At 38.8% G+C, this 16,516-nt stretch overlaps 1 protein-coding gene across 3 annotated transcripts in view; it reads left to right on the top strand.

The window, feature by feature from the left end:
• Positions 1 to 16,516, top strand: part of PDK3 (pyruvate dehydrogenase kinase 3) — a 55,470-nt gene that overhangs the window by 18,380 nt on the left and 20,574 nt on the right. For all 3 annotated transcript variants that reach the window (XR_004841597.1, XR_004841596.1, XM_009635689.2), the window contains exons 3-4: positions 8,304 to 8,375; positions 16,046 to 16,230. Coding sequence is in view for 1 of the 3 variants with exons in the window: in XM_009635689.2 (XP_009633984.2) it covers positions 8,304 to 8,375; positions 16,046 to 16,230 (257 nt within the window). In the remaining 2 variants the exon portion in view is untranslated. The remainder of the gene's footprint in view (positions 1 to 8,303; positions 8,376 to 16,045; positions 16,231 to 16,516) is intronic.

Here is a 16,516-nt window from a genome sequence, read left to right as displayed (position 1 = left end):
AAAAAAAAAAAAAAAAAAAAATCAGTCTTGAGTGTATTAGAATATATAATGACTGTAAGGTATTTGTCCAAATCATGTATTTTGTATGATAATGTGATCAGCTATCACAGCTGTAGACTGATAGTTCTCTGTTAAATGGGCCAGAATATCAGATTTTAATATGATGAAGTAGTTCAGGTGGACATCCAACCTGGAGATGGAAGTTTGAAATCCAAATGTTTGTCATAATGTTCTTCTAATTTTGATCCTCAGTAAGCTGACAGTTTTTGTGAAAAGGAATATCTTCACTGAGATTATGTACAAATATTCTTGTGATCTTATGTCAGAAGTAACAAAAGTAACTGTAACATGCTGTTTTTCTGATTGTAGATGTGGACTTGGAAGAGCTTTTTTTCTTATTTTTCTATTTAGTTTTTTTAATTGTTTTTTTAAACACTTACCTGTAGACTATAAGTCCTAGTGATATACTGGTGATGAACTCTGGGCAAAATTTACCAGATCAGTTAGCTTCTAAAAAGACCAAAACAGAAGAGTTTTATTAAATTCAGTGTGAATGACCTTGAGTATTATGCAGCTATGCTGGTAGCAGGTTTGGAAACACATTTATAATTTCTTAACCTGAAGTTTAGACCTATCTAGGAAGGGATTCCTGAATTTTATGCAGTAGAATAAATAAATATAAATTTAGCTGTTTTGTGAACTTGTAAAATGAAGAAATGCCTTCTTGATGCACTTGTTTGAGACTTCAAGAAAGAGTTTTTTTCAGATCAGATTTCACGATCCTTTATTTTTACTATGCCATAGGTTGTAGAAGCTTGACAATTTATTAATATGCAAACAAAAAATCTGATGTACATCTGCCACAAGTGAGCAAAGACGTAATTTAATGCATTATTCATCTTAAGCTGTTTATTTGCTAATTTTCAGGAATTTATGTAGTCACCAGCATATTTATGATTTATTTACGCTACCACTTTGCACTAGAAGCCTATGTTTTTATGTGCTTTTGGTGAGGTTCCAAATTAGCTGAAGCTTTAAAATGTGAGTTCCCAGTCTATTCCTTAATGTCAGCATGCCAAAAAAGTACAAAAAGCCCCTAATCTTTAAAGTAGGTTTTATTAAACTTAGTGGCTCTGTAAATAGATGAAACTTAGGTTTGGTGGAGTAAGAAAACAAATTAACCCTGCCTACTGTACAGCACGGATCCTTTCCCGTCAATCCTCTATCCAGCCATGCAGTGATGTTCTGGGTTGCATGAATTTCCTGGTACCTTGGCAAGCACCCTCATTTTATCACTTCTGAGAATATGCTCCTTGCTGCAGGCAAGCCCTGTTCTCATCTCGGTTCTCTAATCCACCTTCATGGTCATGCTGTAGGTGCTTTGGTTCCTGTAGCACACTCCTTGACTGCACTGCCTAACAGATTTTACTACTGATTGCTTGATTGCTCTCAGGAAAGGTGCATTTTTTTTTTCTCCTTCCTTTCTGGGTTCCTTAGCCTGATGTGTGCAGCAATGAGGATAGGCAAAACAGCTGAGTTTGTGCTACTCAGCTATGCTTTTCTGAATAAAGCTGGCATTACCCACAGAGTGAACTATGAACAAAAAAAAAAGTTTTGCATTTCAGTCAGTGCAAAGGTAAAGCATTAGCTCTGTCCCAGTTTGAGTTTATAACTTAGCTTATGTGTATGTTTTGCATGGAGTAGCAAGGGAAGGAATAAAGTGAGTGAAAATAATAACACAGTTCATATGTTCTGGCAGTGAACTGTGGTGGTTCCAAATAACACACAGACCAACAACCAGTGCGCTAGGGTTCAGCAACTGATTTTCAGTTTTTCAAAACTAATGGGCAACTTCCTGCTTCCAAAGAAGTGGGCTTTTTTTAGGCCGGCTTTTAGAGGGCAATCTCTAGCTAAAGTTGCACCACCAGTAGGATATTGAACGTGTGTCAGAATTGCATAATAAAGGATATAGTCGCTAATGTGATGTGATGAGGGAAAATAGTTACAATAAAATGTATAATGGATAAGGTCAGAGCTTGTAAAAGATGTAAAGTGAGTGTGAGGTTTGCACAAAACGCTACTCAGTCATATCTAAAATTCATATTTTAATTAACCGTGACCAAATTTTTCTACTTTTCTGTAGTATTTTTCCCTGGAAAAGGCACGTTAGAGAAATCCGTACAGTTTGGGGATTAATAATTGTTTTTCCTCTCTTTTTACATTCAGACTATGCTAACAAGACTGTGTTACTATGGAGATACGTTTTATCTTTTCAGTGCTTTGGTGTTAGAAAGATCCTAAAGGAAAATCTTCGTGAAATACACATAGGGGAAAAAAACAAAGGTTTCTTGCATGAGTTCAAAAGAAACCAAACCAAAAAAATGGAGTTGACGTTGTGGGCATTTACAGGGATTTCATGTATGAAATGTGCTATTCTAGAATTATTACATTTGGCAGACTAACAATAATTCAATCTACCTGGCAGTAATTAACAAAAGAACAAGGCTAGAGGGTGCTTGAAACCCAAGAGCTTGCCCAATGAATTGTAGTGTGTTGTGATAAAAAAATTAAACACCAGAAAGAGAACAGATTCAAAGGGCATAGGCTTCTATTTCTGTTTTTGATGACTCACCAAAGGTAGCAAGATATAACTGATGTTGTCTTTTTTTGTCTGTGCTGGGTTTTTTTTGTAGGTTTGTGTCCTGTATAGTTGTATTTATTTACTAATAATATAGCAAGTCATCCATTATTCTGGTACTTTTCTCCTTTATTCTAGCTGGCTGGTAACTGTGTGTGAAGTGTGTTTAAAATATCACAAGGTCTTGCTTTTCAGTGCTTGATAAATCCTGTAGTTACCACCTTCATTTATCCTTATCTGCACCCACAGCTCAAATCAAAAGAAAACTCAAGGAAATGGATGAATTGTATGAAAGAGGAATGACCTTTTTTACACACACTAGCTATTACAGGAGTGAACTGCATTGCTGACTGCTCACCCTTAGGCAGATTGTCATGTTGGTCATGGTGGCTAAGACAGTGTTGTGAATTATTTATTACAGCTAACCAGAGTTACGAGCTTCCTTTTAAACAAATTTTTACTTAATTTCTTTAATTTTGAGCTGTTTGGGAGGGAGTGTGGGGGGAGTGAATTTTGTGTAAAAACTAGGAATCATAACTGGATAAAAGAAAGACGTACAGCATTTGCAGCTCTCAGTTTTTGCTTAGAGACCTGTGATAATAAACAGTGTATTACAGCATCTCAGGTTGGGTGACGTATAGTGGTAAGCATTGGACAGTGGATTAGATTTGTTTGATGAAAGATTACTTTATTCTAGTTTCATTTAGTCCAGGGATTGGAAGAAATAGTAGAAGTGATGGAAGAAGTTTCAGTAACTTAGATTTGAAGTTAATAACCTTTTCTCTGAGCTGGTCCCTCTAACTTGCTGGATACAATGCTTGTGCTAATGAACTTGACTTCTAAAGTTATATCAATTTACATTAGCATCAGAAAGAGACCTCTAAATATTGTTGTTAACTATCTAAAGGAAAAGCATTGCCTGTTTCCATAGTTTCTCCATCACCACAGGGATTAAGGAGAAATTACTTTAGCACATTTATAAATTTCCTTAGAGCATTTAGTTTGTGTAATTTTCCTTTGTTCCAGAAACTCTCAGTTCCTCATTGGTGCTATGTTGAGTTGCAGTGTAATGACCTCAGAAGCTGTTCTGCCTGCTGGTTGCACTGAAGACTGGTGACCATGTTTGGCAGCTTTTTTCTGATTGAGACCTGCTTTAGTCTTTTTCTGACTGAGACAGTTTTCTGCACAATTACTTCCTGCGTGAGATGAGAGAAACACTTGGCTTGCTCCCCTGCCTGGTACTCTAGTAAATGTGCTGATCCTTCAACACAGGAGTAGTGATGTTTGATTATTCCAGGGGCTGCACTCTTAGGACCAATGTCCCAATAAACTAACAGAGAGCACGAATCTCAATACAGCATACGAGTAATGGTAGGCAACCAGTCAAATCCACACAGCACAAAAACCATATCAGCTACCTTCAGTACCAGAAATGCTCATTGCTGGTTTATTCTCAGCATCAGCACAGCATTGCTGATGTTTGAGATTTCTGGTAGGAGGTCTGTAGTAAAAAGTACCTGCTGTGTTGCTTCTCAAGTGTGGTGGTTGTTGTCCTGAATCTTCAGAAACAGGACTTTCATAATATTATATGACGACAGATGGTGGTGAGCAGCTTCCTTATAACCTTCTCTAACTTACTTTGCCATGAGAGAAGCTGTCACTTCTTTCATGGCACAGATTTATTGAAGTATCTTTCATGTGGGAAGAAGCTGAGAGAGCTGAATATCTCCTTAGACATATTCAGCAGGCTGTCTGGACTCCTCAGCCTGAAGAAGAGCAGGCTTGGGTGGACAGGCAGATATTATCAATGTGTATAAGTGGGAGAGAATGAAGATGAGGGAGCCAGACTTTTTTCAGTAGCGCTCAGTAACAGGACAAGAGGCAATTAATACAAATTAAAGCACATGAAATTCCATCTGAACACAAAAACCCCCTTTTTTTACAGTGAGGGTAATCAAACACCATGAAAAGGATGCCCAAAGAGGCCGCGGAATGTCCATCTGTGGAAATATTCAAAACCCAACCAGACACGGCCCTAGACAGCATGCTCTAACTGACCTTGCTTGGGTAGGGAGGTTGAACTAGATGATTTCAAGGGATCTCTTCCAAACCTAAATGATTCTGTGATTCTGAATTCCCCTGGAAAGCTGGCTTGCAGCCATGGGTGTTCTGCGAGGCAGAAAGGGCTGTTGTGGCCTTTATAAAAATGAGCACAGAAGATTGGCCTGGGGGTGTGGGGAAAACCAAAGAGAAGGCAAGGGGAAAAAAAAAATAAAGGCCTCCACAAAACAGGGAGGATGGCAACAGAAATTAAAGTAGGAAGGGAAAGGATTTCAAAGCAGGAGCAAGGTTTGAAAGGATGGGAGAGGTGAGCATGAAGAATAGAGGAGTGCTTGTTGGAAAACTTGCTGACGCGTACAGCATTTTGTCTTTCATGTAATATGAGAAACACTTTACAGTGTGGGGGGTACCTGTGACAGGCCGTAGTCTGCCTCCCAGCATGTGTTGTGGCTGTGCTGGAGAAATCATAGCGTTTTGGCCCACTCATTGGTTCAGGTCACGATGGCTACCTTGGATTTCATACATTTGATGCACATCTCCAGCAGCTTCCAGTTTAGTTTCTTCTGAGAAGATCAGGTTCTTCTCAGAAGTGCCAAAACCACTTTGCAAATATAAGCAGTATAGATTACGTGAAGATTGTTGGGTCGTTCATTTCAAAACCATACCGCAGGTTTAGATTTGAAAATAAAAATGCTACCATAGACACAGTCATTGAGTGGCAAGAGATCAACGTGTATTTGAGGAATAGAATAAGACTCCTTCACAGAAATCATGCAGGTATTTTGGGGGAAGATTGGTTTTCTCTGTGGAATCAATTAAGTATTTTGCCTGATTTCCTTTTACTACACAGACAAATTTAAGACAGCAAATATTTATTTAATTACAAAGGAAGATCTTAGCTTTCTTGTTATATACAACCCACAGCATGAGGGAACTAGTCCAATGTGACAATGCTGGTGGTCTTAAGTTACGTGGCCTTTTTCATTCTTAAATGTATTTGTAAGAAAAGGATGCCACATGAACGATATCCTTTTCTCTATTCACAGAAAAAGTCCAGAAAGTCAGTTTCCTCTTTGAGACAATTATGAATTGAATGACTTAGATATGTTCTCATCACCCCTCAAGGAAATGGTGAAGGAGGTAGCAAAGACTGGTTGTGGAGTGTCATGTATTTACTAGAGCCAAAGCAAAATTGGGCACAGGAATGGGTCTTAAGTATTGCTTCTGCATGACATTGCCTGGCTTGGCGAGAAGTCAAAAGGTCATCTTATTGCCTCCATAGAGCCAAACTGACGATGCCCTGAATTTCCTCAGTGGCTTGTCCACCACTTTCCCATACTTCATTTTGGAGTTCCTTTGCTGATTATTTATTACTGTGTTTTGCTCACTGTAATAATGGTACCTTTTTTTCCCATCTTGTACCCATGGTTGACTTGATTGACCCTGGTTCATACGAGGCAGATGATGTTAAAGAACACGTACCTCTTTGATCACCGTCACTCCTTTGTTTTGTAATTTGTTATGTGTTAAGTCTTGCAGGTGAAGTGGCCGAGTTGAGAGAGTAAAGCGGCTTTTTCCAGTGATAATTAATAAAAGGGGAAGTGCTTGTAAGGACACATTCTCAAAGCAGATTAGTTCTCATTCCTTCTGCCAGAAGCTCAGTCCCTCCTCCAGCTGACAGTCCTGATGATTCTTCCCCTGCCTCTCTATACTCCATGTCATGTATGCTGTCCCTGCATAGTTAGAACCGCTTCAGCATCTTTCTAACTGCTGAATGTTGCACTTTTCACGAATTCATCTTCAGTGGATAGTGGGCTATGGCTCCTTCAGTTACTGCCTGTTCCCTGAAGTGACCCCAGGCAACTTCTTGAATTTCTGGGAGCATGGTGTGATGGTTGTTCTAAACTGGTACTATCTCTTAGTGGTGTAAAAGAATATGTTTTAAAATAAGCAGTACTAGAGACATCAGCTACTTCCCAGACTTGTAACTGACAAACATTTGGGGGATTTCTGTAGACATTTGTGATGATTGCAGGAGAGCAAAGCCACACAGAGGGACAGGAGCTAGTGTTACTGTGCTGACCATGTCAAAAATGTTAGTCTCCCTGGAGAAATGTTGCAGTGACCTGTGATGGCTGTGCTGAAATGGGGGAGTGGAGCAGCAGCATGTGGTTCTGGAGGGAGTCATGTAGATGGCAGTGCTGTCTTAAGCTTTGCTGTAGCTTGAAGATGTAAGGTGAAGTTTCGTAGCCTGCTTAAACTGATCTTAACATAGAACTGCTACCAAAAGAGGTTTTCTTGTAATGTGAAGTTGTCCAGGCCTCAGTGGCTGGGGTCAGTCTCACAGGCACTTGCGCACAGGCCATTCTGTTGAGCTAATCTAATGAGTTGCTACTACTGAAAGGGGAAAGGCTTCGTCACTTGTTTTGCTTTTTCCTTACATGGGCTTTATGGTTATCTTTTCTCTCTTGTGCTAGCTTTAGCCGGTTAGACCTTTCTATGAGTTGTTTTCATGTGTGAGAACGATTAGAAAAACCAAACAAACCTATCTGGCTGGATTGCAGGGAGTTACAGCTGTTGACATTAGCATTGATGTTATCATAGTGCAAGTGGCAGTGCTTAACCAGGAGCCAAGGGAGGACAAAAGGGAGAGCAATGGCAGCTCCTTCTGGTAACATTGAAACCCTACCTTTTATGTGTGTGATTGATACCTTGCGTGATTTACTTCAAGAAACAGGTCCCAATTCTGGAATCTGTAAAGCTACATCTATACTGCTAAATGCACCTGCTTCGTGGGGTGATACCTGGTCCTCAGGCCTAGTGGTGTGTGAGGTGGTGGCATTTATATTGGTGTTGGGCAGGTTTCCTGCAGAGCAGGCTGGCTGTGTTCGTGTTGAGTGGTGCTTTGCCTTAAATCTTCTTTGGGTCCTGTGTGGTACCTCTGTGGCTCTAAGCCCCAGTTAATATCTCACTGCGTGCTGAATGTCTGAACTAGAGAGAGCTGTGTTGTGTAAGGTGGTGGTTTTTATGAAACTGAGGGTTGTGTCACGTGGCCTGAGGTACAATGTGAGGAGATGTGGGCCTGTGTGAAGGGGCATACTTTTCTGGAGCACTGTGGTAGGATCAGCTTGGTGCAGTCCTGTTAGCATGGGTTTTGGGGAGTGTTCTCTGGAACACTTTATTATTGTGGCTTTATTTTGGAAGGAAGGTTTGATCACTTTCTGAGGCATGTGGGAGCAAACTAACATCTGTACAAAGTCAGTGACCAGGAAGTCTAGATCCAGGGATGAACTAAATTACCTGAAATCAGACCTACCTGAAGATAGCGTTTGCTTCTGTTAACTTCAGCTTGATATATATAGCAGTTTTCCTGAGTTGTGGACTGTAGGGTCATAAATAATACTTTTAAACTCAATGTAATATTTTGTAGTTTCTTTCTTTCCCTTTGTTGCAGCGTCCCACTTCATTTTAGCCTTTGTAGAGAACTGTGCACTATGCTTCTGTTGTTTCAGATGAGGTTGTAGTCTTAAGACTTAAAAAACCCTCAAAAGTAATTTAGGTTTAAGTATTTTAACTCCTTCTTTATAATTTTTGCTTATTTCAGGTACATGCAGAGTTTCCTTGAGCTTTTAGAATATGAAAATAAAAGTCCTGAGGATCCTCATGTTCTGGATGAGTGAGTAATTTGTTTTCTTGTGACAGTTCATTTTAAAATAATCTGTCTTAAAAAAACAAGTGGTACTATAGGATAACAGTGATCTTGTTTGTAAGGTAGAATTTGTGCAGCAAAGGCCAAAAGTGTAATTTGGAACAGAATATAAGAATCTGAGTGCTTTTGAACAATATATTTTGCATGTATACAGTGTGATAGTTTAAGAAATGACATGAAATGCTTCCTTCAAGGCTGTATTGGGAAGGTAACATGCATGTGAGAATATACTTGCACATCAAATACTTAGGACTAAAATGTCTTTTAGTATACACTGGGCTTAGTACTATGTTGTATATAATGTATATAAACACATTAATACCTTGAATTTTTCAGTTTGAATACATTCAATGTGTTAGTCATGGTTTTAATCTGAAAGTTTTTTTTAATGGGCTTCAGTTATTGGTGTTCACCTACCTCACTGAATAATATTACCTATGTTTTGAGAAGAAAGAAAAGCTTAGCCAATTTTCTTTATCAATAAAATCATATTACAATTGTCATTAGAATGTTTCCTTGAAATTTGGATGTATAAACCAGAAAAAAACCTCCACATGTGAGAACAATAGGTGCATCAGAGACTTAAAACCAAAAAAAACCCTCCTCCCCGACACTAAGGTCTATGGTTATCCTGTACTGTATAGCAGTCAACTTTGTTTCAAGAGATTACTTTGTGCAGATTTTTTGTTCCGTTGATTAGTTTTCTTGGGGTAGCTTGTCTTTTAAACTTGAATTTCTTTTTAAGCTCTGGAAATCTTGCTTGATCAAGCAGTGCTTTACAGAAGTGTTCCAAAAAACATCTTGCAGTCCAAGAAATGCTCTGTTTGTGCAAGGTGTGGCCTGTGCTGTTCAAAAGTGGTGTTTTGTCTTAAGTTAGTTTCAGATACATTAACTGCTATGTTATGTTAGGTTAAGTAAGGATTGTGTTAGGTAATGCATTTTAGATGTTATGCTCTTTTGGTTGTGGGCATGTTATCTGAGATCTTACACTTTATTTTTTAAGTATCAAGCAATACATGCAGGAGAAACTGAAGTGCATGAGTACCAAATGCCCTGCATGGCAGAACTGTAGAAGGAGCCGTAAGGATTATAGACTGACTGAGTGAATTGTAGTGCTACTGAACAAGGGAGAACTAACTGTATTCTCAATGCGAGTCCTAAGCTGGAATACTGTCTTCAGCTATGGGTACTACCTATTAAGAAATTAAAACACACATGGACAGTATTGATGTAAAAGGAACAAGAATTAGAGCGTTGGATAATCCTACTTCTGAATAATGTTGAAGGCATTTGTTTAGACGGGCAAAAAAGAGTTTGAAGTGCGAGGCACTGGAAGTCTGAGTGTGCCAAAAAAAAGTCACTGTAATAAAGGATGATTGGTTGCTCTAAGTGAAGAAGTGGACAATTAAAAAACAGCTGATTTTTATTAAAATTGAGATTACATACAGGGCAAAAGGTACAAATTTTAATATTAATAAGAACAGATGGGAAAAAGACCATTTCAGAAGGCTGTAGAGCATCCCATTTTAAAAGCTTTTAAGAATAGATTAGATAGCTTTCAGTGATATTCTAGGCACGCTCATTCTGTAGTGGATAAATTAGATGAACTTTTCGACTACCTCTAGGTGTTACATTCTGTGATTCTGTATTCACAGCCTGTTTCCTGATGGGACAAGAATTTCTGTGACTAGTTTAGCAGTAAGTTTTCCTACTGCTTGTCTTAGAAGAACATTTTGAGTGGGATTAAGTTACCAAAACTTCGGTGTCTGTTGCCTTTTGAGATGACATAAGGTGTCCTGTACAGCTGAGTGAACCTGGCAAGTGTAACACAGGTCCCGTCGAGCCTATAATGTCCTGGATGTGCAGGTGGAGACAAGGTGGTTATGTAGCTTCTGGTACCATCTTAGATGTTCTGTATTTAGGTAACTGAATTTCAGCTTTTTATGGACTTCAGAGGTTCAAGGTAGATAGCTATATAATATATATATATATATGTTTGAACAGTTTTCTTGGACATCTGTTTTTAGAATCTGTTCATAATTACCAAATGAATTATCTGATTCTGCCATAGGGATAACACACATTCTTGATATTGTTTCATGGCAATTGGAAATACTGTTTGAGATGCTCTGTATTAGTATGATATACCAAGTATTTGATGATGAACCAAATATTTACTCTTTCACTGTAACTGTTTGTTAAAATCTTTGAAATCTTGCCATTATTGTTTTATGTGTAATTAAGTACATATAATAAGGATGTTGGGAATTTTTTGCTACCTACTGAGGTGACGTCCAGCTAGGGAATTTGACAGTAAGAGTCATCTTTTATACTGAGTTTGGCCTGTGAAAAGAGATGAAAGACGCATTATCTGATTAAAGAGCAATTTTTTTATTCTTGACCAGTATTGTGTAGGCTACTTAAGATTAAAAAATCAGGTTTACTTTCCTGCTCTTTGCATGTTATCCATTCCTAACTTTCTGAAGGCTGTGCTATTTAACTAGATACTGAGCTGTAATTAGCAATTATTTTGGTATTCTTTGCAAACTATGTCTTTCAAAAATACTCTTAACTATATCTGTATTTATCTTGTAATAAGCTACAGATAAATGTAACAAATTTCTCAACTTCTCTGCCAGTATTCCATGTTGCTGCTGCCCAGCCCTATCCTACTTTCAGGCCTTACAGTCAGAGGAGAAATATCAGGAACTCTCGTAGTTAATGAACTACTTTTCATTGGGGAAAAAAGAAACTGAATCAATCTGAGTTCATTTACGTTTACATAACACTTTAATATTCTTTTGTAATTGCATTTATCATTTAATACAGAATTTGAGACATTATCTGGGACTTTGTGGGTGGGGTCTTTAGGGATGCATGAATAGGAATAATACTTTTCTTCAACCAAATTGGTTTGCTTAGAGAAGGGCATGTGGAAGTTCACTCTATAAGGTATGCCTGGTCCTTTGAACCAGAGCCTTTCTTGTCCTGGTAGTATCTGCGGTGTATCTCTCTGAGTACCTTGCACATAATAACATGTGAAGAGGGGTTGGAGCATGCTTCATCTCTCTGTTCCTCTCATCTGTCTTGTTCCTGCATTGAGTGTGCTGTAGAAGCATGCATAATGCATATTAATATGATATACTTCATATTACAGAAGACCCAATCTTGCATCCTTTAGTCATTGTAATGTCCATCCTCATTAGTGCCCTGTGTGGTATCAATGGCTTACACATTTTATGATGGCCCCCATCTCATCTTCCTTTAGCTTAATCAGTATCACAAAATGCGAGACTTGCCTGGATGGAAGTAATTCTGCCCCAGTACCACCCCAGCACCTTTTGTTTGGAGCTGAATGTGGTGTCCCACCTGAGTACTCCAAAACCATGAAGACTTGCAGAGCAGTTGATTCTTGGAAATTGAATGAGTAGTGGTCTTTTTGTCAGCTGAGATGGACTTCAGTCTCTGTTATGGCTCATCAAGGTAACAATAGCCCAGGAGAGAAGGGGAGCTAGAATTGTCTTTTGAAGAGGTTCAGTATCCACAGGTGTGCTGTATTAATGTTGGCAGTAGTTCTTCAATTAGTGCTTTCTAAAGTGGTGGAAATTACTTGTTCAGTTGAAAATAAAACTGCCCCCAGACCATTTCTATTATATGTCTGCTTGTCAGGGAATTCTGATATTCTCAGAATTCGGGCTCTCTTTCTGAGGAAACCATTTTATGTATGAGTGTTATAGGAGTATAGATGTTATCCATGTACTGGCACAGCTGTCTATGAAGCCATGCAGTGAATTGGGAAATGACTCTAGTGGAAAAATAGCCCACTTTCAGCCCTGTGGTCCCTAAACTGTTACACTGTCTGGCCTACAAAGGCAGACAGCAATGCCAACGCAACAGAGAGGGTGAACAGTTGGGAGTAAGTGCAGAGACCAAACTGAAGCTTATGTATTTCAGAGCGGCACAACTTCTCCCTGCTCTTAGTGTGTGAATTTGAGGATGGATGAATGTTCATGGGTGTTACCTTTTTATGAACGTTGGATAAAATCCTTTAAAGGAATTTTTTTCTCAGTGTTTCTGTGATGAAGAGGTTCAGAAGTGCTTCAGTTTGTTTATTATGTTCTGTTGGTTAGCAGACCTTATGAAGACTTAGTACAACGTTGCCATGCTACTGTCATTGTCAGTAGTGTGGGTGTATGCCAAAAGGTCAGGTTACTTTTGCATTTTTGATAATGCAAATATCTTTCCTCAAGTTGCAGAGCAGTCAGGTGGAGGTCTTTCTACAGTTCTGTCAAACAGTGTGATTTCAGGAGTGTTAAGATAAGGTGTCCATGCTTGGTAGAGGGTGCAAGCTGGCGTAAGCGTTGGAAATTTCCTATGGTGTCAATATGCATATGGATGAACACACAGAGGCAGATGTTGTTTTTAAAAAATTGAAGGGTTTGTAAAACATGCTGTTCACATGTACTTTCAAAGAACACTTACTTTACCCCCTATACCCATGAGTTTCTTTCCTGATTATTCTCTTCGTGGCACTCCGGAGGGAGGGTGTGTGGGGCGGTGCCCTGGAACTGAGAGCAACTGAAGTAGTGAGCTGCCAGTATGTCTAGAGATAACACACACCCAAGAAACTTAGTAAACAAGAAGTAACTTTCCTTTCTGCAACACTGAGATTAAAATAGTGATTGTTAGCAATTTGAAATAAGTAAATACTGGAGTAGGTTTGATTGAGAAGGTGCCATTTTGTTACTTTAAAGCAATGTGAAATACTACTTCAGTTAGTCTCCCACTTCAGAAGTATCTACACTTTCTAGTAGAGAAATCTTTCAGAGCGTGAACTTTTACCTGTCTTTCTGGTGATTCTCAGCTACCAGCTAGCACTTCTTTAAAAAAGCGCAGCCAGTCAAAAAAACCCAAAACCTCATTGCATGTCTGCTCCATTTAAAAGGACCTTTTTTCAGTCTACTCATCACTTTCTTGTCTTTAATCTTTCAGATAATACTATCCATAAAAGAGACATGGCAAAAATTCCCTTTGTCTTTATATTGACTTTTGTATGACTTTTTTTCTTGCACTGTAATGCTAGATCAAAACAGAATAATATATACAGTCATTAGGGAGTTAAACAATAACGTGTTGTGACATTCATTAATTGTCTTTGCAGAAGTCTATAGGCTTAATTTATTTAACAGCAATGGTAATGCCTTAAATATTCTTTTGTTAATACAGAAGCCACTTAAGCTCACTTGACTAAAATAGTTTCATATTAATAATTTCTCATCTGTCAAACCAACTGCATTATTTATTCATCGTGGTTTTGAAAATCCAATACACTGAATTTTGAAAAAACAGTCATTGCCAAGTAAAATTTTCAGAGGTCTTCTGGAGTATTCCCCCAGCTAAATCCCATGAGCATTAAAAAAATCCCTTTATATGGTGTCCCACAATTTAAGTACGGTAAAAGTTTCGTGTCTTTCAGGGGGATGTGGGTTGGGGGGGTGGTAAGGAATGAGTGGCAAGATTAAGGAAATGTGTTTTGATTTGTGTCCTGCTGCTTTGAAACGTGCCTGTATACTTCATGTGTTTGGTCCTTTAAAAGCATCTGCTTGATGGAAACACTGGGGTGAACTTGATTATCTTTGAAGATGGAATGGGGGGTTTGTCATAGCACTGCTGTAATGAAGAATCCTTTTATTCTGTGTATTTGCACACTAAGCTTCAGTTACGATTTGCTGGTCTGTAGCAGATAAACCTCCTCGCCCTTTGGCTGCCCTTTGGCATGCTCTCTGCATTTAAAAAGCACTTTGGTAGTGGGACCTACAGTCGAGCAGTTTGTCCTCGTGGAGCATGTAGGCATCGTGTTGTATATATTGTGGATAATGGAGGTATTTAAAAACAAATAGCAAAGCTGTCAGCAAATAGGAGTTAGTAGAGAGTGTCAGTTGCCTTTCAGATGTGATTTTAAGTGTTGCTTCTCAGCTCCATTTTTAGCTAGTGTCTTGGTGCTCTGAAACAAAAAAGCAGCATGAGTACAGACAGGCACTAGTCTTGTCTCAAACTGCCATCAGACCTCAGTGACGACAGATCACACGGGCTCAAGACTTAATAAACATACAAAGAGTCTACAAACCTTTTAAACATTAAAATATTTTATGCTGTCCAGTCAGCAAGATTGGTAAGTAAGAGAACAGTCTATTCTGTACTGTGACAGTATTTAGACTGGGAAATTAGGCAGTTGAAGCTTCCCCTTTTCTGTGCAACAAAATAGTGGTGCAAGGCTGCTGAACTGTTTGTTAACATACAGGCAAAACCTGGTGGTTAGACTGAGGGTGATGAAAAAACTATTAAAAATGAATCCTACATTGCTTTGGAGCTGGCAGCATAGAGTGGGAGAAACCATGTTAAAAGCGTGTTACTTAAGAGTGGTATGGTGTACTATCAAATGATTATCTTGGCTAAGTGGTTATGAAAAGGAAGGAAGCATCCGCTTTAAATGGAGTGACTAGTTGGTAGTCTTTTTTACTTCTGGAGGTCTGAATGTTCTTTCCCCTGCTCACTGCAGGGGGGTTGGACTAGATGACCTTCAAAGGTCCCTTCCAACCCAAACTATTCTATGGTTCCTTCTTTAGATGGTGTATATTCTACTTTTGATAAAAACAATTAATACATTTCAGTGTTTGTTAAAAATTACTGAGAATGTTTTGCTGTTGATATTTGTTTTAAAAGGATCTGTAGAATTGCAGATAAAGGCGTAGCTGAACGAGTCTCCCAGCTGTGCTTCCTTTTGAAAGCTGCGTTTCACTGTGTGCGCTTTTTTAAACAACATCATGTAATCATTGTAGTGTTAATATTAATTTAATATTAGAGAATGCAGCAGAGTTGAGTAACTGATTTTTCCGTGTCTAGTAAGAAACCAGAATCCTCCAAGCTGTTTCACAGTGGGTGAGTGCTTGTTAACAGGTGCTTGTTAAAAGCAATGGAAGCCATATCCTAAAACTTACTGAGTTGCCATAGGGCAGAGCCTGTCAGAGCACCGTTGTATGCACTCTGCCATCCAGTGGTGTAAAAGGAAACTGAAGAGAAGTCACGCTGGTGGTAATTACCTAGCCTGATGCTCAAACTTACCAGAAGAGATGCCAGGCAAAGGAAGTGCGTTCAGAAGTTGCGCTGCATGGGTTGAGGCATTGGAAAGAAAGTATGAAGTGTAAAACTTCTCAGGAAATCATGAAGGGCAGTGAGGTTGCTTTTACTGAGTTTCCTTTCCAATCTCCCAGCTACTGTTGGTTGCAGAGGATGGGAGTTGCCGTGGTGCACATGACTGCAATAAAAGAATATCTTTTGTTCTCCACTAATGGCAAAGAGAGATTTTAATTTAAAAGAGTGTTCTGGGGAGGAATAATTTAATTTGAGGCCCTAAATATTTCACAGATCTCGTGAGTGAGAGGTTGACCAAATATGTCTCTTTAAATGGGTTTGTTTAGCTAGTGCTATATTTTTATCTTTGCCCTCTGATAGTTTTTTGTTGACTGGGAGGGGTAGTAAACAAATAAAACGGTTATGCTGGGGGAGTTGAAAACAGGGGTGAGAGATTCAGTTCAATTATACTTGTAACAATCTGTTTCTAATTTTGTTTCCTCTAGCTTTTTAGATGTTTTAATTAAAGTCAGGAACAGACACAATGACGTGGTTCCAACTATGGCGCAAGGGGTGATTGAATACAAGGAAAAATATGGCTTCGATCCATTTGTTAGCAGTAACATCCAGTATTTTCTAGATAGATTCTACACCAACCGCATCTCTTTCCGTATGCTTATTAACCAACACAGTAAGTAATTGCTTTTTTCATGTTTGAGAACTCATTAGTTATTGCTTGTAAACCTGAAGCCATGCCTTTGTTTTGTTTTTTCTTCATACTCATGACTAATTCTTAATATTCTGTGCTAATTATGGTAAAAGATACACTGGCAACTGGTTAATTTGGTACTTCACAGTTCATAGAATCACTTTGGTTGGAAAAGACCTTTGAGATCATAGAGTCCAACCTTTAACCTAACCCTGCCATCCCACCACTAAACCATGTCCCTAAGCACCTCACCTATCCTTCTTTTAAA

This window comes from Egretta garzetta, unplaced genomic scaffold, assembly GCF_000687185.1.
Source record: "Egretta garzetta isolate BGI_Z169 unplaced genomic scaffold, ASM68718v1 scaffold373, whole genome shotgun sequence".
Lineage (NCBI taxonomy): Eukaryota > Metazoa > Chordata > Aves > Pelecaniformes > Ardeidae > Egretta > Egretta garzetta.
The sequence above is the reverse complement of the archived record's forward strand: the minus strand, read 5'-3'. Positions and strand labels throughout refer to the sequence as shown.